Source organism: Aphelocoma coerulescens, chromosome 4, assembly GCF_041296385.1.
Source record: "Aphelocoma coerulescens isolate FSJ_1873_10779 chromosome 4, UR_Acoe_1.0, whole genome shotgun sequence".
Classification (NCBI taxonomy): Eukaryota; Metazoa; Chordata; class Aves; order Passeriformes; family Corvidae; genus Aphelocoma; species Aphelocoma coerulescens.
Window position 1 is genome coordinate 2,211,000 of NC_091017.1, and position 21,324 is coordinate 2,232,323.

The 21,324-nt window shown below is 54.9% G+C and overlaps 1 protein-coding gene across 5 annotated transcripts in view; it reads left to right on the forward strand.

The window, feature by feature from the left end:
- The window catches only part of FRAS1 (Fraser extracellular matrix complex subunit 1), a 114,853-nt gene extending 95,242 nt beyond the window's left edge, over nt 1–19,611 (forward strand). For 3 of the 5 annotated variants that reach the window (XM_069012427.1, XM_069012426.1, XM_069012428.1), the window contains 29 exons: nt 276–395; nt 820–999; nt 2,868–2,992; nt 3,564–3,704; nt 4,311–4,538; nt 4,815–4,928; nt 5,931–6,081; nt 6,585–6,744; nt 7,020–7,182; nt 7,408–7,654; nt 8,218–8,562; nt 8,819–8,979; nt 9,353–9,500; nt 9,597–9,802; nt 10,266–10,422; nt 10,985–11,185; nt 11,807–11,994; nt 12,157–12,432; nt 12,602–12,834; nt 13,111–13,271; nt 14,032–14,246; nt 15,255–15,405; nt 15,703–15,810; nt 15,980–16,139; nt 16,515–16,631; nt 16,739–16,905; nt 17,224–17,429; nt 17,718–17,864; nt 18,262–19,611. In XM_069012427.1, the coding sequence (XP_068868528.1) occupies nt 276–395; nt 820–999; nt 2,868–2,992; nt 3,564–3,704; nt 4,311–4,538; nt 4,815–4,928; nt 5,931–6,081; nt 6,585–6,744; nt 7,020–7,182; nt 7,408–7,654; nt 8,218–8,562; nt 8,819–8,979; nt 9,353–9,500; nt 9,597–9,802; nt 10,266–10,422; nt 10,985–11,185; nt 11,807–11,994; nt 12,157–12,432; nt 12,602–12,834; nt 13,111–13,271; nt 14,032–14,246; nt 15,255–15,405; nt 15,703–15,810; nt 15,980–16,139; nt 16,515–16,631; nt 16,739–16,905; nt 17,224–17,429; nt 17,718–17,864; nt 18,262–18,846 (5,561 nt within the window). In that variant the 3' untranslated portion in view covers nt 18,847–19,611. Of the gene's footprint in view, nt 1–275; nt 396–436; nt 614–819; nt 1,000–2,867; nt 2,993–3,563; nt 3,705–4,310; nt 4,539–4,814; nt 4,929–5,930; nt 6,082–6,584; nt 6,745–7,019; nt 7,183–7,407; nt 7,655–8,217; nt 8,563–8,818; nt 8,980–9,352; nt 9,501–9,596; nt 9,803–10,265; nt 10,423–10,984; nt 11,186–11,806; nt 11,995–12,156; nt 12,433–12,601; nt 12,835–13,110; nt 13,272–14,031; nt 14,247–15,254; nt 15,406–15,702; nt 15,811–15,979; nt 16,140–16,514; nt 16,632–16,738; nt 16,906–17,223; nt 17,430–17,717; nt 17,865–18,261 lie in introns of those variants that run through there. The other 2 variants (XM_069012429.1, XM_069012430.1) reach the window with 2 other exon arrangements.
- The last annotated feature ends 1,713 nt before the right edge of the window (nt 19,612–21,324 follow it).

Below are 21,324 nucleotides of genomic sequence, written 5' to 3' on the forward strand. Positions count from 1 at the left end.
TGAGAGGGGGACGATGAGCTGAAGTAGGGAAGGGAGAAGGAAAGAAGTAAGAGCAGGCTGTTATGTTGGAGCAGAGCCATGTATCATTAAATGTATGTTTAAAAGTCTCTCTCAGCAGGAGAAAAAGAACAAAGAGAGAAAGTAATGAAACCCAAATCCAGGAGTTCTGTCAAGCCCCAAGTGCTGCAGCTGATGGTGCCATCCTGCTTCCAAACCAAGAATTCAATGCTGCAGCCTGTAATAAAGCATCTCTTTTCTGCTGTCCCTCTCTCCAGGGCACGTGGTGTACAGCCACAGGAAAGGGGATCCTGGCGGAAACTTCCCCTTCACCTTTGATGTGATTGATGCAGATGGCAACAAACTGACAGACCAGGTTTTTTATATCCATGTAATAGGTAAAAAGAAGTGCTGAAGTTATGTTTTCTTTGCTGCACAGCTCAGGCCTGCTCACAGATTCCCATCCCACATGTACTGCAAGGGAAAACGTGGTTCTTGAGATGCGGTTTTGATGCGCTGTCAATTCAAAGGCCTTTGAAGTGAGGGGCATGGGGAGATTTTGCAGATGTAAGGGTTCGTTCTTTGGCTTCTGACAAACTCACTGAAAAGATTGAAAAATTCCCCTTAGTATCTTCATGCTGTTTAGATTGTCTTTAGGACATTATAATGTTACCACCCCTGATTAATGGCAAGGCCCAAAGTTCCAGTTTCAGAATTACCAAAATGTTTGTGTGTGTGTGTGTTGTGTTTTGCCTGAGCACAAGTACCCGAGGGAAGGAGTGTGTCTGTCTCCTAACTCAGCTTTGTGTTTAACCCTTCCAGAGGACAGATTTCCCCCCTCCATCATCACTAACAAAGGGCTGGTGTTGGATGAGAACTCAGCAAAGACAATCACAACCCTCCAGCTCTCAGCCACTGACCAGGACAGCGAGGCCTCCCAGCTCCACTACAAGGTCACTCGGCAGCCACAGCTGGGGCACCTGGAGCACGTGGCCTCTCCAGGTGAGCAGGGATGTGCTGGGCCCTTGGAGCAGCAAGACACTGGAGGCTTTTGAGCCCTAAACATTCACTGCAGGAAAATCGTGCCCAGAGGCAGCAGCAGCACAGAATTCCATTTCCTGTTAGGAATCAAGTGGCCATTAGCCCAGAGGGTTGCAGAGTAAGGTGAGTGGAGGCAGAGCAGCCCAATAATCCCAGCTGAGGATTTATTCAGCCTCTGGGCGAGTTTATTGCTGCTTCTGCATGACAGGAAAACCTTTGGCCTTTGCTGTGCAGTGCCCCAAAGAATCCATCCCTTAATGCCCATGGAAACAGCCCATCTTGGTGAACAGACAACTTGCTTTCTGTCCCCCTCTTGGCCAGTATGTCCCTTGATCCCTAAACCCCAGCCTCTTTCCTAGCTGTGCTTTGGGGGAAGGAAGGGAAGTGAACTGTCCACTGAGTTAAACAGGAAGCAACGCTGGGCTGTGTTGGCTGTGCTGGATAATGAACTCTGGTTGTTCAGGGAGGGGGCTTGGTCAGTCCTGTGGAACTCAGCAAATAATTACCTGCACATGTGATCTGAATTTCGGAGCTGCCTTTTGTGCCTGCTGACACTGTAAGTGTGCTGCCCCTCTCTGATGAATTAATCTAAATCTATGCTGTCACATAATATACTCTTTTGATTTTATTATACTCATCTAAGATTATATTTCTTCTTAGCTTTAGATTTCTCATTAACATGAGAGTAAAGTGGAAATATCTGCTGTGTGTTTTCAAGATGCAGACAGTCCCTGTACAGCTCAGTTTTAGTGTGTGGTTTGCCTCATCTTCTCACCAAAAATGTGTTGAAAGGGCAGGAATAATGAATGTGTTATAATAAGCAAAACTCCTGCTGAGAGTAAATTAAAAACTTGCACTATTTTTGTCTAAATTGCAAACTAAACAGTGAATCTTGTACTTTGGAGACTTGAATTAAGGATTTTATTCCTCCTGTTATTTAAAATGTGATGATCATTCTGATTTCTGTGCTTTTTCATGTCTGTGAGGGACTAAGAAAGATACTGAGTCACAGACCAGGAAGGAGTTGTAATCATGATTTAAATGACCTAAACCTAAGGAGGGAGTACTGAAGTGAGAGAGAACCCAAACCTTTACAGCTAATGAGCTCTGAGGAGATCTCAGCTGATCATTCCATTTTGGCTCATTTATTTAAATCAGATCCTGATGTCTTTTGTAGTGTGGCCAATACTTGTCACCAGCCATTTAGTGTGATATATTGGTAGCAAACTTCTTGTCAGGGTGTTTGTTGATAACAGCAGTAAAACTGTTGAACACAGCAACGAGATTTGAAAAGCTCAAGTGCTTTTTAAAATGCTTGTCAGGTGCCTTTCTGTGGCGGTGTCACACCTAATGGCCTGTAAAGATGTTGCTATAAATCAGTGCTGAAAAAGGGACTTTGTCTGTTCTAAATGCAGGGGTACAAGGAGGGGCAGAGAGAGCAGACACTTGGAAGGCATTTTGGAAAACTGCTGTGAGGCCAGAAGACCTTTAGCTCATCCTCAGTGATGCCATGGTTGGGTTAGTCCTGCCCAGCAGTGACAATCCAAGTGTTACACTGACCATTTTTCTCCCAGCTTCTGTCTCCCTCTGCCCTGGGAGCCCCACTCCCAACAGGATGAGGTCAAAAGAAGCCTGGACTTCTTTCGGGGAAGGAGATTTTTAGGAGGCTCTGTGCCAGCTAAATCCCTGGCTCAGCTGAGGTTCATGGGGCAGCCTGACTTGGAGCAGAACCAGCTAAAACTGAGTCCTTATGGCTAAATATGTCCTGCTTCCTGTATTTTTTCCCTGCCTTTCTGTTGCACATTTGCCCCCTATTGTTCATTTTCCAGGGACAAGAATTAGTTCCTTCAGCCAGGCAGACTTGGCCTCTGGCAGCATCCAGTATCTCCACACCAGTGACACGGAAAAGCACACGGATGCCTTCACCTTTTCTGTGTCTGATGGGACAAACGAGGTCAGTCCCAGCGTGGCTTTTGCCTGAGTAGGAACGTGCTGTGGGCAGAGGTGGCTGCTCTTCCTTCTCCTGCTGTGAGAGTTCCCATATCCCTCAGGGCAGGGAGCGAGCCCTGTGCAGGGAACAGGGAGCCACCTGCCACGTGGCCTCGTGGGACTGGCTCACCGAGATCTGAGTGCCTGGTTTTCAGCTGCTTGCCAACTGCTCCTGGAGCTCAGCTTTGATCCAGTGCACTGACAGTGTGGTGATGATAGTCAGACCCTGGAGAAATGCCTTTTTCCTGCTTTCTGAAACAGGAAAAGCATAGCTGCACATAGAGGGAGAGGGGCAAAACCGAATGAGAGGGGGAGGGAGAGCGGATGTCCACAAATATCACAGAAAGAGGGAGAATTAATTAGTGGGGAGGGATAGACAAGGTCATGTTCACATGATCTGGGCTTAGCTGCTCAGATTTACTCACTAGACAAGGCTGAAATGAAGTGACCCAAACTGGGGATCGCTGTGCTCTTGTGATGAAGTCACACTCTTGGAAGGCTGAACTCATCAAGAGAGGCTTTTCCTCCTGTCCCAGGTGAGCCAGATGTTTGACATCACCATAAACCCCGTGGATGACTCCTTACCCATAGTGCAAAGCTTTGGGATGACAGTTCAGGAAGGGGTGAGAAAAACCATCACCGAGTTTGAGCTCAAAGCAACAGATGCTGACACAGAGGTAAGGCAGGCCCCCCCCGGCCTCCTCCCTCCCCTTTTCTGCTGCACAGTTGGGCTGTCAGGAAAATGGGCTTGTGTTCAAAGACTTATGGCCTTGACACTGAATTTATGACTAGCACGATGAAAATGGCATTTCCTCTTCTTCCTGGGTCTGGCCAGAGGCTGAGCTGTCTAATGTTGGCTCTGGCTCGCTGCTACCTCCCTGCAGCAAGAGATCTGGCTGCCTAAGCCAAAATCCTGCCCCAAAGGTTTTTGCTGCTTCCACCCTGGCAGAAGTGCAAGGGACACGTTGCCTGGAATGGCTGCAGGGCTGGGGGCTGCTCTTGTGTTCACAGAGCTGTCACGGGGGTGGGAGCTGTCTCAGACCAGCTGAATAGGTAGTTTGGTGGGATGTGCCTTGTTTTGTAGGGAGCCACGCTGGGAGAGGGATAAGGACAGGGCAGGGCTCGGGGCAATCAGGAATGTTCTGGGTTAGCCCTGGCTGGAAACAGTGACACAGGAAGCCGCCTGGGCAGGCTCCCTGTCCAGGCTTCATGAGCTGGAAGGACAGGCCTGGCCTGGTGCTGAGGTCGTGTCCCCAGCTTTGCCCCTCCGTGTGCGGGTGCAGGTCGCGTCCATCACGTTCCGGGTGGTGCAGCCGCCCCGGCACGGGCTGATCGAGCGCAGCAGCCACGGGCAGCGTCCCCTCCAGGCCACCACCTTCACCATGGATGACATCTACCAGAACCGCATCAGCTACAGCCACGATGGCGGCAGCGCACTCAGGGACCGCTTCACCTTCACCGTGTCCGACGGCACCAACCCCCTCTTCGTGGTGCAGGACGGCGGGAAGAAGGTCAGGGAGGAGAAGGGATGGGAGGGGGCCGTGTGAGCTCATAGGGAGCTGCCTCCTCTCAGAGCAGGGGGGCTGAGCTGCTGTGGCTGCACTGAAGGCAAGGGTTGAGTGTTCTCAGTTACCTGATGCCTTTGCTCCTTCCCCTCCCTGCCCTCTGTGTGTGCAAACTCACCCCAGGACCTTGATCCCAGCAGAGTTGGAGGGAGCCAAGCTGGTAAAGTGGTGGGTGAGGCTCTGACTCCCAAAGTAACACCCATCTCCCTGAACTTTTGGCAGGTTGTGACCGCAGCACCGCAGCGCTTCCAGGTGGACATCGTCCCTGTGGATGACGGGACACCCAGGGTTGTCACCAACCTGGGCCTGCAGTGGCTGGAGTACACGGATGGCAAGGTAACACCTGCCTGGGCTCAGCTTGGGCTGCTTCTCAGGCTGTTCCTGGAGAGGAGGCTTCGCAGGGAAACATCCTGATCCTTCAGCACTTTTATTTTTGTGATGGACAATACACACCCCAGGGTATATTTTTAGCTTTGTTGATGGTGGAGATGTCTTGATGATGTGCTGCAGCAGCTGTGGCAGAGATACATGGCTTTCCAAGGATATGGTGCAGGAATTTCTTGCTATAACATGCCTTTGTTTTGCTGAAGTCCAAACAAAACCCCAGGAAACTCTCAGCTTGTTTTTGAGGAGCCAGCATTAACTGCAAAGAAACACTTTGGTTCTTCCCAGAAAAACATGAGTGGAAGATGCTGTAGTAAGAAATTATATTAAGAAATGGCTATCTCAGCTCAAATTCCTCACTTCAGGAAAAGCACTCCCGCAGCCTCGAGCAGCTCAATTTTCTCTCTTTCTCCTGCTGTTATAAACATTTTGTTGTTGAAGAGAAAGCAAATTGTGGTGGAACTGAGTCAGATCCGTGCGAGAGCATTTGAAAGAGGCTCTCGTGGAGCTCACCAGAGCTGTGTGAACTGTCCTGAGCGAGTCTTTCAATCCGAGGCCGTCTGCAAATGGTTTTTTGCCAAGCAGGGCCTCACCTGAGCATCAGCACAGCTCATGGAATAGAGGCTTCCAGGTGAAACCCAAAGATTAGTCCTAGACTTTAGTCCCAGCTAGATAGGGCTTGGCAGCTGTTTCGGATTTGCTTTTCTTTGAGCCACATTTGTTTTTTTAATTAAACTAACCCGATGTGAGGCAAAATTTGAATCCTTCTTGTGTTGTCAAACACCTTGTGGGATGTCTCTCTGTTCAAGGCTGCTCTGTGCTTTCATATCCTGAGATTTTCCCTCATGGAGAACTGTTTTGACAGAGGGATGGTTGGGCTTTTCGTGCAAACAGTCAATCAGACTTGCACTGCTGGAGCTTCAGTTTTACTCTCTTGGTTTGGCTTTAATCCAGGCCACCAATCTCATCACTAAGAAGGAATTACTGACGACAGATCCTGACACAGATGACAAACAGCTGATCTACGAGATAACAACTGGTCCCAGGAATGGTCATGTGGAGAACAAGCTGAAACCAGGGGCAGCTGTGACCACCTTTACGCAGGGTATGGAGCTGGGCCATGTCCTGCTGCCTTTTTCCTTCAGTTGATTCCATTTGTTAAAATAAGGAAAAAATAGGGGGAAGAGGAGAAGAAAAGGAGCAGATCTCCAAAGTGTGTTGAAAATAAGCGTTGAACTTTGCTATCAGTTGCACAAATCCTGTAATTTCTTATAGACGCCAACCTGAGTCCTGTAGCCACACCCAGGTTCTCCAGACTTGTTAGAGCTGGAGATGTGACTCGGGGCAGTAAAGAGGGCTTGTAGATCTTGCAAGTGCATCTGATCATCACAAGGTCTGGTAGATGTGCAGCCAGCTGTGCAGAGTCAGCAGTGTGGGGAAAGTTCACTCTTGTGGGGCTGAGGGAAGGGGAGGTGAGGAGGGTAACTGCTTCCTGTGCCACTGTGATCCCCGATCCCTGTGGCCATGCGGAGCCGTGCCTCCGCACTGCTCATCTACAAAACTGCCTTTGGATTTCTGTGCTGACTCATTGGATGTCCCTCCTGGCAGAGGACGTGAACCAGGGCCTCATTTGGTACGTGATGCATGAGGAGAAGGTTCAGGAGACCATGGACAGCTTTCAGTTCCTAGTGAAGGACAGCAAACCCAATGTGGTCAGCGGCAATGTCTTCCACGTCCAGTGGTCCCTCCTCAGCTTTACACACACCAGGTAAGTGGCACGGGGGTCACAGCACCTGGCTGAGCTGGAGCTGGGCTCTTACCTGAGCTCCCTACAGCATGGAAATGAAATTCTGTCTGTGAGGAGAGGGGCCTGCTGGGCTAAACCATGGGGCAGCTGCCCTATGCCCAAACCCCCGGTTATTATTGTGCCTCGGATTTTCCATGGAGGCCAAGCTCACCCTGAGTCTGTGGTGCTCAGTGTCACACAACCACACAGGGTTTACTCCCCAGCCTGTTACTTGTGTGTGCTTGATCCCTTTCCAGCTACAAGGTCAGGGAGAGCACTGGCTCCGTGAGCATCACCGTGAGGCGGGTTGGGAACCTCAACCAGTACAGCATTGTCCTGTGCCGCACCGAGCAGGGAACAGCCACTGCTGGATCCGGATCACAGCCTGGAGAGCAGGACTACATGGAGTATGCAGGGCAGGTAGGTGGGGACACAGGAAAGGGACGGCCTGACCATACCTGCCACCAAGCCTGGAGGAAAGAATGGGTGAAAAGTGATAAAAGCACCAAGGGGGGTGTCTTTCATTTGTAAAATCGTGCGTTATTTGCTGTCAGAAGAGGGAGCGACTCAGGCCAGGGTGAGACAGGAAGGACGGGAAGCTCCAGACCCCAGTCCAAGGACAGCAGCCGGATTGCTGCCTTCCAGGTGCAGTTCGAGGAGCGGGAGGACACCAAGGCCTGCACCATCAGCATCAACGACGACGATGTGTTCGAGGGCACGGAGAGCTTTTCCGTGGAGCTCAGCATGCCGGCCTACGCCCTGCTGGGCAACGTCACCCGGGCCACCGTCACCATCGCGGACCCCGAGGACGAGCCCACGCTGCAGTTCGGCAGGAGCACGTTCCGCGTCAGCGAGAGCGCCGGCTTCCTCTCGGCTCCTGTGGAACGGAAAGGTGCGTCCGGCCGCGCGTGCTGAGCCCCACGGGAGGGACACGTGCAGAGGGGGAACCCTCATGGCAGAGAGGGAGCCCTTGGGCTTTGCCTGCTTATGGTTTTGGGGTGTTCTCTGATGTTTTGGAAAGAGGTTCTGTCAATGGCAAGCAGCACACAGGGCACTGTTGTTTATTTTTTTAATCTTTCCTGCCTCTGCTGTTAAAGCTTCTCGGGTTTGGATTTGTTTCAACTCCCAGCACGAGCAGGAGCAAACCCTTGTATTTGCAGCTTCTTGGTGATCTAGAGGGTGTTTTATGTGGACCCTGCCACTGGGCTTTAATAGGCAAGTGTTCCTTAATAGGCAAGTGCCACCGGTTTCCTGAGTGTGGATTAGGAACATGCCTGGAATTCAGGTCTAAGGTGGCTGCTATGCAAGTTCAGGAGCAGGGATAGTGTTCTTTTTCATTCCTCACCCTCTTTTCTGAATGCTGCTTTATTATTGAAGTGAACAGTGTCTCCACCAAATAGATTAAAAGTATTTCCACTTTTAAAAGAATTATGGAGTTTTCCTGTTGCTTCCTAGGGGATGCCAGCAGCACTGTGTCTGCTATCTGCTACACCGTCCCCAAATCAGCCAAGGGCAGCAGCCTTTACATGCTGGAATCCGGCTCCGACTTCAAGTCCCGGGGGCTGGCGGATGAGAACCGCCTCGTTTTGGGGCCGGGTGTCACCGTGGTGACCTGTGATGTCACTCTGATCGATGACAGTGAATATGAGGAGGATGAGGAGTTCGAGGTGGTGCTGGCCGACGCCTCGGACAACGCCCGCATTGGCAGCCGGGCTTCAGCCAACGTGGTCATTACCGGTCCCAATGACGCCTCCACGGTGTTCCTGGGGAACGCCACCTTTACCGTCAGCGAGGCTGCAGGTGAACAGGAGGGGGTTGTGTTGGGGTGTTCACTGTGGAAGCTTTCCCCAGGAAGATGTGTCACAAGGAGCAATTCAGGGCACAGCAGAACTGTCAAAGAAGTGCACAGAGGCTCTGTGGTTCCCTCTGCACCGAGGGGGAGGCTGGGGGCTGGAGCAGTGCTGAAGGGAGAAGGCTGTGCTGAAGGGAAAGGAGTGGGTTTGTGGTACGTGGCTGCTCTCTCAGCTTGTTCTCTCTTGTGCCTCTGTTGGTGCAGGACACATTGAGATTCCAGTGCACCGGCAGGGACCTGACCTCTCCACGCCCACATCGGTGTGGTGTGCCACTCGGACATCAGACCCGCCCTCGGCCAGCCCGGGAGTTGATTATGTCCCCAGCTCCAGGAAAATAGAGTTCAGGCCAGGGAAGACAGAAGAGGTGAGGAGCCACTTGGACTCCTGCGGAGTCTGCTTTGCCTGGTGGCACTTGTCTCGTGTTTCTGCGCAGATCTGCCATTTGTTTTGAAAATCCTCTCAAGGCCACTTGAGAACTGTTAATGAGTCTGCTAGGCACAGACTCCCACCCTGTCAGCACTCCAGCCAGGGGGGATTTGGACATGCCACATCTTCCCAAAGACAGTGGCCTGTTCTCTGAAATTATATGCTGGATTTATCTAGAACATTATTTACACTGATAAATGGATTCAGAAAACATAATGATATAATGGCTTTACACTAGACTCCCAAATGTGAGTGCTGGGAAGGATGAAAGCTTTGTACCTCTAACAGCAGGATTTCCGCTTTCCCCCCAGTTCTGCCCCCTGACAATCCTGGATGATGCTCAGTACCCAGTGATAGAAGGGCTGGAGACTTTTGTTGTTTACCTCAGCTCTCCCCACGGAGCCGAGCTGGCAAAGCCGTTCCAAGCCATCGTGGCCATCAATGACATCTTCCAAGATGGTAAGTTATCCCTGGCAGCTGTATCTGTTCCATTCCCACCTCTTGGCTCCCTGTGGATCCTCAGCACTGCTTGGCTCTGTTTCTGCCCCCCTGCAGTGCCCAGCATGCAGTTCACCAAGGCCACCTACATGGCCAAGGAGAAGGAGGGGACCCTGCACATCCCCATCTTCCGCACGGGGGACCTGAGCTACGAGTCCTCTGTCAGGTGCTACACCCGGAGCCAGACAGCACAGGTCATGGAGGACTTCACGGAGAGGAGGGATGCAGAGGAGTCTCGCATCACTTTCCTCAAAGGGGAGAAGGTGAGCTGGACCTGCCTTGTGGAGGAGCCAAGAACCATTGCTGAGAGAGGTTCACATCTCCTCCTTGCCTCTGTGTCATCAGAGGGAGCTGACAGAGTTGTCCAGGCTGCTTTCAGATGACACAAATTCTTGTCCTGGCAGTATGACCCACTCTGAAGGGGTTGTGTGTTTCACAATTAAACTGGTTAAACTGTGAAATGCAAATCTGATGTGTCAGGAGGACTCGGGATTGTTGTACAGAGAGCTGTGGGTTTGTGGAAGGAGATGTTTTTGCTGCTGTGTCTCATCATGTAACAGCATGGTTTGTCCACACTGAAGTAGCAGCCCTAAAAACAGAAGGGTTTCTCCCGGGATGGACAGCACTCTGATGTGAAACCCTGGATGGGGAAGTACAGCCTGGCCTTTACATGGCTTTATCAGATTTATCAGTGATTGCTGCTTTCTCCTCTTCGCTTGGCTTTAGGTGAAGAACTGCAGTGTTCACATCACTGATGACTCTGCCTTTGAACCAGAAGAGCAGTTCCAGGTCTATCTGGGTAGCCCGCTTGGAAACCATTGGAGCGGAGCTCGGATTGGGAAGATGGACGTGGCCACCATAACTGTCACCAACGATGAGGATGGTGAGTGAGGCTGCTCAGCAAGGATGTCATGGTGGTTCCAAGGGAGTTGGCACAATCCCTTCAGTGCAGTACATGTGGATGCCTTCGGTGCCACAGTCACAGCCCTGTGTGCAGGTCACTGGTGTGCACTGGGCTGGGCCGAAGGGAAGAGCTGAATAACAGTGCTTGGACCCGCTGCCTCTCTGTTTCCCATTCCCCTGCAGTTGGAGTTGCTGTGCTTCCCCTGGGAGATGTTCCCCTCCCTCCACAGCATCAGTCTGGAGAGAACTGTGGGGGAGAAGAGGGATGCCAGGTCCCTCTGGTGTGACAGCCTGCAGGGGTGGAGCACCAGCACGTGGAGAGGATTTGGGGATGTGTGGGAGGCAGGGATGGGAGAATCATTTGCCATCCTCTGTAGCCCGACACGCTCGTTAGGTTTTTCCCTAAGTCACACCCAAATCTTTTTGGCCCCTGCTTTGAGGAGCCCCTTGCTCTGAGGGTGTGTAGATGAGTCCGAAAGGAGCTGAGCTGAACCAGTCAGGGGTGCAAACCTGGGGCTTTTCCCTCACTGCTCTTCCTGCAGCCCCCACCATCGAGTTCGAAGAGGCCGCGTACCAGGTGCGGGAGCCACCGGGCCCGGAGGGAGTGGCTGTGCTGAACGTGCCGGTGGTCCGCAGGGGGGACCAGAACAGGACCTCCAAGGTGCGCTGCAGCACCCGCGATGGCTCGGCGCAGGCCGGCGTGGATTACTACCCCAAGAGTCGGATGCTCAAGTTCAGCCCAGGTAAAGGGGCCTCACAGGGAGGGTTACAGATGGGGGTGTGACCAGGGACATTTTGTGTGCGTCAGAATATCCAGGAGATTTGGGGAGAGCCACTTTTTGCATGAGGTTTGCTGTAATTTTATTGCTCAAAAAAGCTGACATGTTAAATGAAGGGTGATCAGATCAGAGGAAGAAGCACTGGCACCTGGCAAAGTCCTCCTCAGGGAATGTAGGGCTGTGAACACCTCAGACTGTGTTGCTGGACCAAGAAGCCCTCACCAAACAGCTCTGCACACCGGTCTGAGGGAGAGCAGGGATGGGAATGTGCTTTGCATCCCAGATTTTTCTTCCAGACAGCTAATACAAGACAGTCATTATTAATCCTCAGATGGCATCTGTTAGTAAATCTATCACCAGATCGATTGGATCAGTTGTCATAGCTGGAGTTTTATGTTTAGAGTAGACTCCTGTGGATAAATTATTAGCAGCAATGAGTGGAAATAAAATTTATAATGTGTATTTTATCATAATGTGTCCGTGGTCACAGCCTAGAGCAGCTGCACAGGGTTTGTATGAGAACTTGAGAGCAGTCTCTGATGATGGATTGAGTTCTCTCTGTTTTTCTTGCACTCACTCCCACAGGTGTGGCCCTCATCATGTTTAAGGTGGAGATCATGTCCAACGAAGACCGGGAATGGCACGAGTCCTTTTCTCTGGTGCTGGGCCCAGATGACCCGGTGGAAGCAGTTCTTGGAGACACCAGCACTGCCACAGTGACTATTTTGGATCAGGAGGCGGCAGGGAGCCTGATTCTCCCAGCACCTCCGGTGGTGAGTGGATGTGATTTAGTGCCCTTCAAGTACAGACTGGCAACCGCAGTGGGATTTCTGAAATAAAATGTAGAGCTGCAGTGGCTACGTGGGAGGGAAGGATGGCTTTTTCCACCCTTTCCCTCATCCCCAGCTGAGTGCTGCTCTCTTGCCTCCACACAGGTCGTCACCCTGGCTGACTATGACCGCGTGGAAGAAGTGACCAAGGAGGGTGCTAAGAAATCCCCTTCCCCAGGCTACCCCCTCATCTGCGTCACTCCCTGTGACCCTCACTTCCCCAAGTACGCCCTCATGAAGGAGCGCTGCAGAGAGGCCGGGATCAACCAGTCTTCCATACAGTTCAGCTGGGAAGTGGCAGCCCCCACGGACGGGAACGGAGCCCGGTCGCCTTTTGAGACCATCACGGACAACACCCCCTTCACCAGCGTCAACCACAGGGTAGGCGGAGAGGCACTGGCACGGCGGGGCTGCAGGGGCGCAGAGATTCCAGCCTAAAATCTCCTTGGATCTGGGACTTGGTGTCTTGGGTGCTAGGGCTTAGAAAACACAGCACTGTTTTTCCTTAAGCCTGCTGGAAGCACTCCTGGTTTCCTCCTCGTTCCCTCAGGTGCTGGACAGCATCTACTTCAGCCGGCGGTTCCACGTGCGCTGCGTGGCCAAGGCTGTGGACAAGGCTGGCCACGTGGGGACGCCCCTGAGGAGCAACGTGGTGACCATAGGCACAGACAGTGCCATCTGTCACACGCCCGTGGTCGCGGGGACAGCCCGAGGGTTCCAGGCACAGTCGTTCATTGCCACGCTCAAGTACGTGGATGTGAAGCACAAGGAGCATCCCAACAGGTATGAGCCTAGCCAAGGGCGAGTGCAGCTCTTCACCAGCCCCCCTGGGGTTACAGAGGTGCCTGGGCTCACAAGGACAACACATCCCTTCTGCTGAGGGGGTGCCCTTCCCCTCAGGAATTGGGAGTTGGTGGGACAGCTTAAGGAGCAGATGTGTAGCTGGGGAAATCCAGCTCAAACTAAACATCAGTCTCAGCTGCCTGGGTTCTGCTGCTGTGGGGATCCTGTGCCTGCCCAGCTGCTCCCTTCTGCTGTCTCATGTGCTGCTTGTTCCAGGATCCACATCTCGGTGCAGATCCCCCACCAGGATGGGATGCTGCCCCTCATCTCCACGCTGCCGCTGCACAACCTGCATTTCCTTCTCTCCGAGTCCATCTACAGGCACCAGCATGTCTGCTCCAACCTGGTCACTGTCAGAGACCTCAGAGGCATCTCAGGTAGCCTTCAATGCCAGCCTTTGCTTCCTGAACATGGAAGCCTGGAAAGAAATGCGGAGAGGGCAGCTTTGTCTTCCTCTGGGCTCTCTTGACATAATGTAAATGACAATGAATCTTCCTGGTCTAACAGCAGTGACCAGAGTTACCCCACTGGAGCTGGGATTCCAGGCATGGGAATGTTTGAGGAAATTGTAGGCTGTAGGTTCACACTGTGCTGGTGATTTTCTGCTTTTCAAATCTGTCTTGTGATATCCACATGGGTGGAGAGGGATCTGCAGGGCTGGATTGCTGTGTCTGGGTCACCGAGGTCTCCCACGGGGCAACAAAATCAATTCACTGCTGAAGGAAATGTCAGAGCTGAAAAGAACAGGCAGACTGTGTCTGACACTCCGGGCAATGAGATCCATGCTAGATCCATGGTGGGCAGCGAGTTGTACTTGGTTCTGATAATTCCATACTCAACCTGTTCCTCATTTCTTAAAGATTAACTTCAACCTTGAATAAATAGGTCCATAAGTTTGATTTTTAGGATGCTTACCCCATTCCTGTAACCTTTTCCTCTGTGAAGACCTGAGTATGTCCAATTTGACCACCAGGATAATGAAGGGAGAGGAGCTCCCATGATTCAGGAGTGAAACAAGACCTCCATACTTGGCCTCAGGCTGTTTAAAATCGGGAGGGATCAGTGTCCTAATCTCTCTCACTCCAGAGGCAGGGTTCTTGAATGAAGGGATCAGTGTCCTGATGTCTCTCACTCCAGAGGCAGGGTTCCTGGACGAGGTGACCCACGACAGCTTCATGCTGGGCCCGGGCTACGACCGCCCCTACCAGCTGGACCCTGCGGTGAGGGAGCCCAAGAGCATCCAGCTGTACCAGCACCTCAACCTCAAGAGCTGCATCTGGACCTTCGACGCTTATTATGACATGACTGAATTAATTGATGTCTGTGGAGGCTCTGTCACTGCTGACTTCCAGGTGAGAGGCACATCCAGAGCTCTCCCACCTATCCCAGATCTCTCTCAGTTTCCAGGCACAGCTCTACATTGCACTCAGGTGTTGCTGCTCTGCTCTGTAGAGGTGGAGCATGGCTTTTCCCCCCTTTCACCTGGAAGAGAACAGTGCTGTGTGCACTTGCTTCATTTATTTTCCTGGGGGTAAAACAGGTTTTATTGTCTTAATCTTCAGAGCACCAGGAAAATACTACTTTTTCATGTATGGCCACACTGGAAATACAAAACATTCTCAGCTGGGCTCTCTTCTTTTCATAATTTTGACCATGCTCTCAGCCAATAGAAATGAGCAAAGGACAGAGCAGAGGCAGATCAGTCCATGCTCCACAACAGAGGGAGGTCATGGGATATTTTAACTAATTTCTTAATTAACAGACTGGCAGACCAAAAGCCAAAAACGTCCTTTAAATGAGTGGCTTTCACTATTTGAGGTGTCTCACTGCCCTCTCGTGGCTGCATTATCCATGTGCATCCCACTCCATCTCCCTTAGGTTCTTGCATTAAATTCCCATTGCTATGGCCAGCATCATGTCTTCTCATTCCTGCTAGCCTGGACTACTTCATTAACTTTCCTTTTATAGCTCCAATTGTTTGCACAGATCCAGAGGAGCTACTTGGCCTGAACAACTGCCCAGTGGAGCATGTGGAGCCTGGCACCAGCCAGGCTGGAACATCTCCCTGAACCCTCTGGGGCCTGCAAAGTACGGCTGCACTCTGCAGATAATAAATGGAGAGCTGTGGGAAGCCTGAGCAAGCAGAATTGCTGATTTTTAATTCACAGCCTTGGAAACTGGGGGGTTTTGAGGTGAAATTGTGCCCAGAGCTCCTTTGTCCCATGGCCCCAGCAAGCCTTAGCACTGCCCCTGAATTAAAGCACAGGTTTGTCTTAGGTACCTACACGTAAAGAATGTTCAGAGCCATCTCTGACTTCACTTGAAGGTGCATAACCCCCTTTTTGGGGTTTTATTGCCAGGTAAGGGACTCTGCCCAGTCCTTCCTGACAGTCCATGTCCCTCTCTACGTGTCCTACATCTATGTGACAGCCCCGAGGGGCTGGGCTTCCCTGGAGCACCACACAGAGATGGAGTTCTCCTTCTTTTACGACACCGTTCTCTGGAGGACAGGTGAGCCTGAGGGACTCCAAGGGCTGTGGAAGAAGTGGCTCCTTCATATTTTTCCCTTAGTTCCTGCACTGCCACCAGAGTCCTGAGGGAGGGGGAAACGGAATATTTCCTTCCCTTTATGCATGCTGGGGGCTTAGGCGGATAATGGATAATGGAGGAAGTGTGTAGCTGGCTCAGTGGAGGGTGATCCCAACTAAACCCTGCCTTTTGGAGATCTCCCAAATGCTTCTGGGGCTGACAGAGCCCAGGTGAGGGGCGAGTGTGCTGTGTGGGCTCCCAGTGCCGCTGTCCTTGCAGGGATCCAGACGGACAGCGTGCTCTCGGCCCGGCTGCAGATAATCCGCATCTACATCCGCGAGGATGGCCGGCTGGTCATCGAGTTCAAGACACAGGCCAAGTTCCGAGGTGAGGGCACTGATCCTGACAGAGACACAAACCAGGGTCACACACGGCTCTGCTCTGGCAGCACGGGCAGCAGAACAAGTCCCTCTCCCCAGCAGGAGCCCCTCTGTGCTGAGGTGTGCATGGGGCCTCTCCGTACGCTGCCTCCTGCCACCTCCTTGTCCTCCCCCAGGGCTGTTTGTCATGGAGCACCACAGCCTGCCAGATGTCAGGTCCTCTTTAATGACTCCAGAGCACCTCGGAGGGATCGAATTTGACCTGCAGCTGCTGTGGAGTGCTCAGACTTTTGACTCTCCCTACCAGCTCTGGAGAGCAACCAGCTCCTACAACAGGTGAGGGCTGGGGGCCAGTCCCCTTCAGCAGCTTCCCACAGCACTCCCTGTTCTCCCTGGTGACCTTCCAGCAGCCGCAGCAATAGTGTGGAATGCTCAAGAGCTTGGTCACAGCTGGAGTATGTGGGGAGTTGCTGTCAGGGCTGGAACACTGTACTATTGAGAGAAAAATCAGCTCAGCCTCTTGTAAAGACATTTTTCCAGCAATGAAGCTTGTGGATGGACTGATCCCACAGGTGACAGTGCCTTTCAGAAGGTCACATTTGTCCCTCAGGGACTGCTGGATGACATTGCTGGGGCAAGAGAGAGGTGCTGCCCTGGGTGAAGAGCTCAGAGCTCCGCTTGGTGACTGCAGGGTCTCCTGTCTGTTCCCAGGAAGGATTACTCTGGAGAATACACCATCTTCCTGATCCCCTGCACAGTACAGCCCACGCAGCCGTGGGCAGAGCCTGGAGACAAGCCCCTGCCCTGCACAGCTCACGCTCCTGAGCGGTAAGGAGGCCCCATCCCCACGGCAGCAGGGCAGGGTCAGCCCCTTTGGGGTGCACATGGATCCAAACCTCATCTCTCCTTTGTTTCCTTCCTTGTCCCAATTCCAGGTTTTTGATCCCGATTGCCTTCCAGCAGACAAACCGCCCAGTTCCAGTTGTTTACTCCCTGAACACGGAGTTTCAGCTCTGTAACAATGAGAAGGTGTTTCTAATGGACCCCACCAAATCCGAAATGTCTCTGGCAGAAATGGATTACAAAGGGGCTTTTTCCAAGGGTAGGATTTACATCTCCTGTTCTGCTTCTGCCCAGTGTTTCTGCCTTCACAGCTTCCATTTCTTGAAGAGGAAAGGGCAAAACCCAGCTGTGGCTTTGCCTCTTCCACAGCAACAAATGACATTTTGAGCATCTTACAGCCCTGTGAAACAACAATGTGCTCTGGCACCGTGTTTTGTCACCCCCACACACCAAGCCCTTTCCAAACAATCCAAACCCCTCTAAACCCAGAGCCACATGTGGTCCAGCCCATCTGGTTTTAGCAGCATTTCCCTGGTTGGGGAATTTCACCTGCCCCTCTTTGTCCCGACCTCCCCAGGGCAAATCCTGTATGGGCGTGTGCTCTGGCACCCGGAACAAAACCTCAACGCCGCTTACAAGCTGCAGCTGGAGAAGGTGTACCTGTGCACAGGCAGGGATGGCTACGTGCCCTTCTTCGACCCCACGGGCACTGTCTACAATGAGGGGCCCCAGTACGGCTGCATCCAACCCAACAAGTACCTGAAACACCGATTCCTCCTCCTGGTGAGTCCCCTGCTGCTGCTTCCCATTTGGGATTGCCTCTGGCGACGAGCAGATCGTGACTGCAAAGGGATGAGGGAAGAAACATGGTGGATGTATAGCAATGCTGGTGCAAACTGTGAACGCAAGATCAGATTTTCCCTACTCTTTGTCCATGAGTGTTCCTTAATCTATGCCTACGTGTAGGTGTGGAGATGGGACGTTCGGATTAGATTCCTTGCACAGGTGTTACGTAGTGCCCAGCCTGCCGTGGGAAAGCAGCATCCCTCATGACACCTCTCTGACTTCCAGGACCGAAACCAGCCAGAAGTGACGGATAAGTATTTCCACGATGTGCCTTTTGACGCCCACTTTGCTTCCGAGCTGTCCGAGTTCCACTCGGTGAGCAGCATGCCTGGAGTCGATGGATTTACTCTCAAGGTGGATGCTCTCTATAAGGTATGTACCCAGTGCTTTTGGTAGCCCAAAACTGACATCTCTGTCCAGGACCTCCCAAACACTTGGTGCATTGTAGGCTCTGGGCCTTCAGAATTCAATTCTGACACAGGAAATGGAGATTCGGATATCATTCTGGTAATTTAGGTTTTTTATTTTCCTGAAGCACTCAGGAAAAAGCTCTTTAAAAATGTGTAACTCATGTTCCTGAATGAATTATTGCCACTGGCAAAGGCTGGACCCCTCACTGGGTGGTCAGTGTTACTTCAGCTGCTTAGAAAAACCCACTGAGCTGACTTGGTCACAAACAGGACACAAAACACACCAGCTCTTGAGAGAATCACTTGGTGTAAAAGCCATCATTAACATTCCCTCTGTCCATGCTTTCCCTTGGGGAAAGGTGGAAGCTGGACACCAGTGGTACCTCCAAGTGATCTACGTGATCGGCCCGGAGGGCACGGCCGGGCCCCGTGTCCAGCGTTCCCTGGCTCGCCGCTGGCAGCGCGGCCGCAGGGACCTGGCCGAGGGGGCCGGGAGGCCGGCGCTGGATGACTCCCTGATCTACGACAACGAGGGCGACCAGCTGAAGAACGGCACCAACATGAAGTCGCTGCTGTTGGAGAGGGAGGAAGCTGCCGTCGCCGCCTCCCTGTCCCAAACGGGCGCTTCCCTGGGCAGCGCCTTCGCCGCCCTCACCCTGCTGCTCCTGGTGCTGTCCGGAGTTTGCCTCCTCGCCAGGAAGTGCCGGAAGCTGCGGAGGAAGCGGGAGGCTGCCAGGGGCGCCCCCGAGGAGCACCCCTTGAACACCAAGGTGGAGCTGCCCCGGGGCGCCCCGAAAGCCGTGGGCAGCCGGTGTTGCACCGTCAGGAACATTCATCCACCGAGGGAAAACGGCGGCGTCGGCCAGGGGCAGGGCAGGAAAGTGAAGCAGGTGAACTTGGAAGTCAAAGTCCACAGCAATTTGCACGACGGCACGGAAGTTTAATGGAGCACACGCATCGGGAAAAGCTTTTTATAAACTGTAAAATAAAGATAACCCAAACCAAAAAAGCTCTGCGGGTATTTTTATAGTCTGGTGAGGAGGGGCAGCTGTCATGTCCCGCTGCTCCTCTCTCAGCCGCTTCACCGCATGGCACCGCTGCCCTCTCCGGGTGCTGCTCCAGCTCTGCGCTGCTCCGCCTCCGGGGGCTGGGCAGTGTGGGGAAAACATCCCCCAGCCCTGGCATGTGGGAGCTCTGAGCCAGCCGCGGGAGCAGCCGGGCTCCTCTGCCTCCTCTGCAAGAGAGTAAAGCTTAAATAAGAACTTGACCCGGTATGACCGGGGTGTTCCTTCCTGTGCCCATTCCCCTCGGGCGCGGCGGGCGGCAGCCCCACGGGGCGGGGGTCCCGGGGAAGGGAGGGCGAGGCGGGCGGTGCTCTCCCCGGGGGCGCGGTGGCCTCGGGGCTGGCGGAGCGGCGGGGCCGGGAGCGGGAGCGGGAGCGGGAGCGGGAACGGGAGCGGGAACGGGAACGGGAGCGGGAGCGGGAGCGGGAGCGCGCTCCGGGGCTGCGGGGCCGGCCCTGCCCGCGCGGGGGCGCCGCGCTCGCACCGCGCTCCGTGACCGCCAGAGGGCGCCCCGCGGGGTCCCGCGCCCACACGGAGGGGGAGCCCCGGCCCCGCCCGGCCCCGGCCGTGGCTCCGCGACCGCGCCGCGACCGAACCGCGACCGAACCGCGAACGAACCGCGACCGAACCGCGACCGAACCGCGACCGAACCGCCGCCGCTCTGCCGCACCCGGCTGCTCCCGCCCGCGGCGATCCGGGCCCCGATACCAGTCCCGGCCCCGATCCCGCTTCGCTCCTCCCGCCTGCGGACAGGCGGCCCCGCCCGGGACCCCCGGCGGACCCCGGCAGCACCCGGCCCCGCACCCCCGGCCCCAGACGCGGCCCCGCCCCGGGCTCGGCGCGGTCCCCGCCGGGAGCAGCCCCGGGCCGGGCTCGCACAGCGCCGAGCGAGGCCCCGAGCGCCGGCCCCGGGACACCGGAGGGGGGGACACGGGGGAGGTGCAGGTGTGAGGGGCGGGGCCACGGGGAGCGAGCGCCGGGCGGGGCCGGCACAGGTGTGAGGGGCGGGGCCACAGAAAGCGGGGCGGGGCCACAGAGCGCGTGCGCGGGGCGGGGCCGGCACAGGTGTGAGCTGTTCCGGGCGGGGCCACAGAGCGCGTGCGCGGGGCGGGGCCGGCACAGGTGTGAGCTGTTCCGGGCGGGGCCACAGAGCGCGTGCGCGGGGCGGGGCCGGCACAGGTGCGCGGGGCCCCAGGGCGGCTGCGCGGGGCGGGGCCGAGGGCATTTAAACCCCGGAAGAGAGGCTCGTCGCCATTTTCCCCCTAGCAGTCGGTGGTGGCGGCGGCGGCCGGTCCGGGCTCCGCCGGCGGGGCCCAGGTGAGGCGCGGGGGACTCGAGCTCCCGCCTTCTCTCTGTTCCTTCCTTTCTCCCTTTCCTCCCCCCTGCCACGTTCTTCTGTCTCTCCCCCAAGCTCCACTCCTCCCTTTCTTTCCCCCCCTCCCCCCCCCCACCAGCCTCCCCTCCCTGCCCTGGTACGCACCCCGACCACCCCCTATCCCTCCTGCCTGCTCCCTCCTCAACCTGATTCTCTCCTCTGTTCCTCTTCTGCCCTTTCTACCTTCCCCTACTCCTCCTTTCTCCCCCTTCCCTGTCCCGGCTTCCCCCTACCTCCCTTCTTGCTCCCCATACCCTCTCTGACCCTTTTATTCCCCGTCTGTCCCTCCTGTACCCCTTCTCTCTCCCTTATCCCTTTCTCTCTTTCCCCGCAGCCGCGGGGTTCGGGGCGCCGGATAATAAAGCCCAGAGGGCCGGAGCCCGGCGCCCCTCGCTCGAGCCCCCACACGGGGCCGGGCCCGCTGTGCGGGTCCCCCCATGCAGTTCACAAACACCGCCCGACACCGCCGGGGCTCCGGCTGTCCCCACATCACACTGGGGGTCCCCGGGGGGGGGGGGTTGGGGGGTTCAGGATGGGCCCCCTCCTCAGGAGGGGGTCCGGGGGGTGGGGGGGATGAGGGGTGGCGGGGGTTGGGGGGGGGGGTTAGGGAGGGCCCCCTCCGGAGGAGGGGGTCCTGGGGAGGGGTGGGGGCGGGGCCCCCTCCGGAGGAGGGGGTCCGGGGTGGGAGGGGTCGAGGGGGTCCGCCCTCCTTGGACCCTCCCACCCCGGACCCTCCCCTCCGGACGGGGCCCACCCCCTCCCACCTCTCCCCAGGACCCCCTCCTCCGGAGAGGGGCCCGGGGGGGAGGGAGGGGCGGGTGGGTGGGGTAGCAGAGGGGGTCACGTCACTCGGCACCATAAATATAAAACGTTCTCTGCAGCAGCAGCCTCCCCCTCTCCTGTCCCCCCCACCCACCCCTCCCTCCCCCCCGGGCCCCTGTCCGGAGGAGGGGGTCCCAGGGAGGGGGTCGGGATGGACCCCG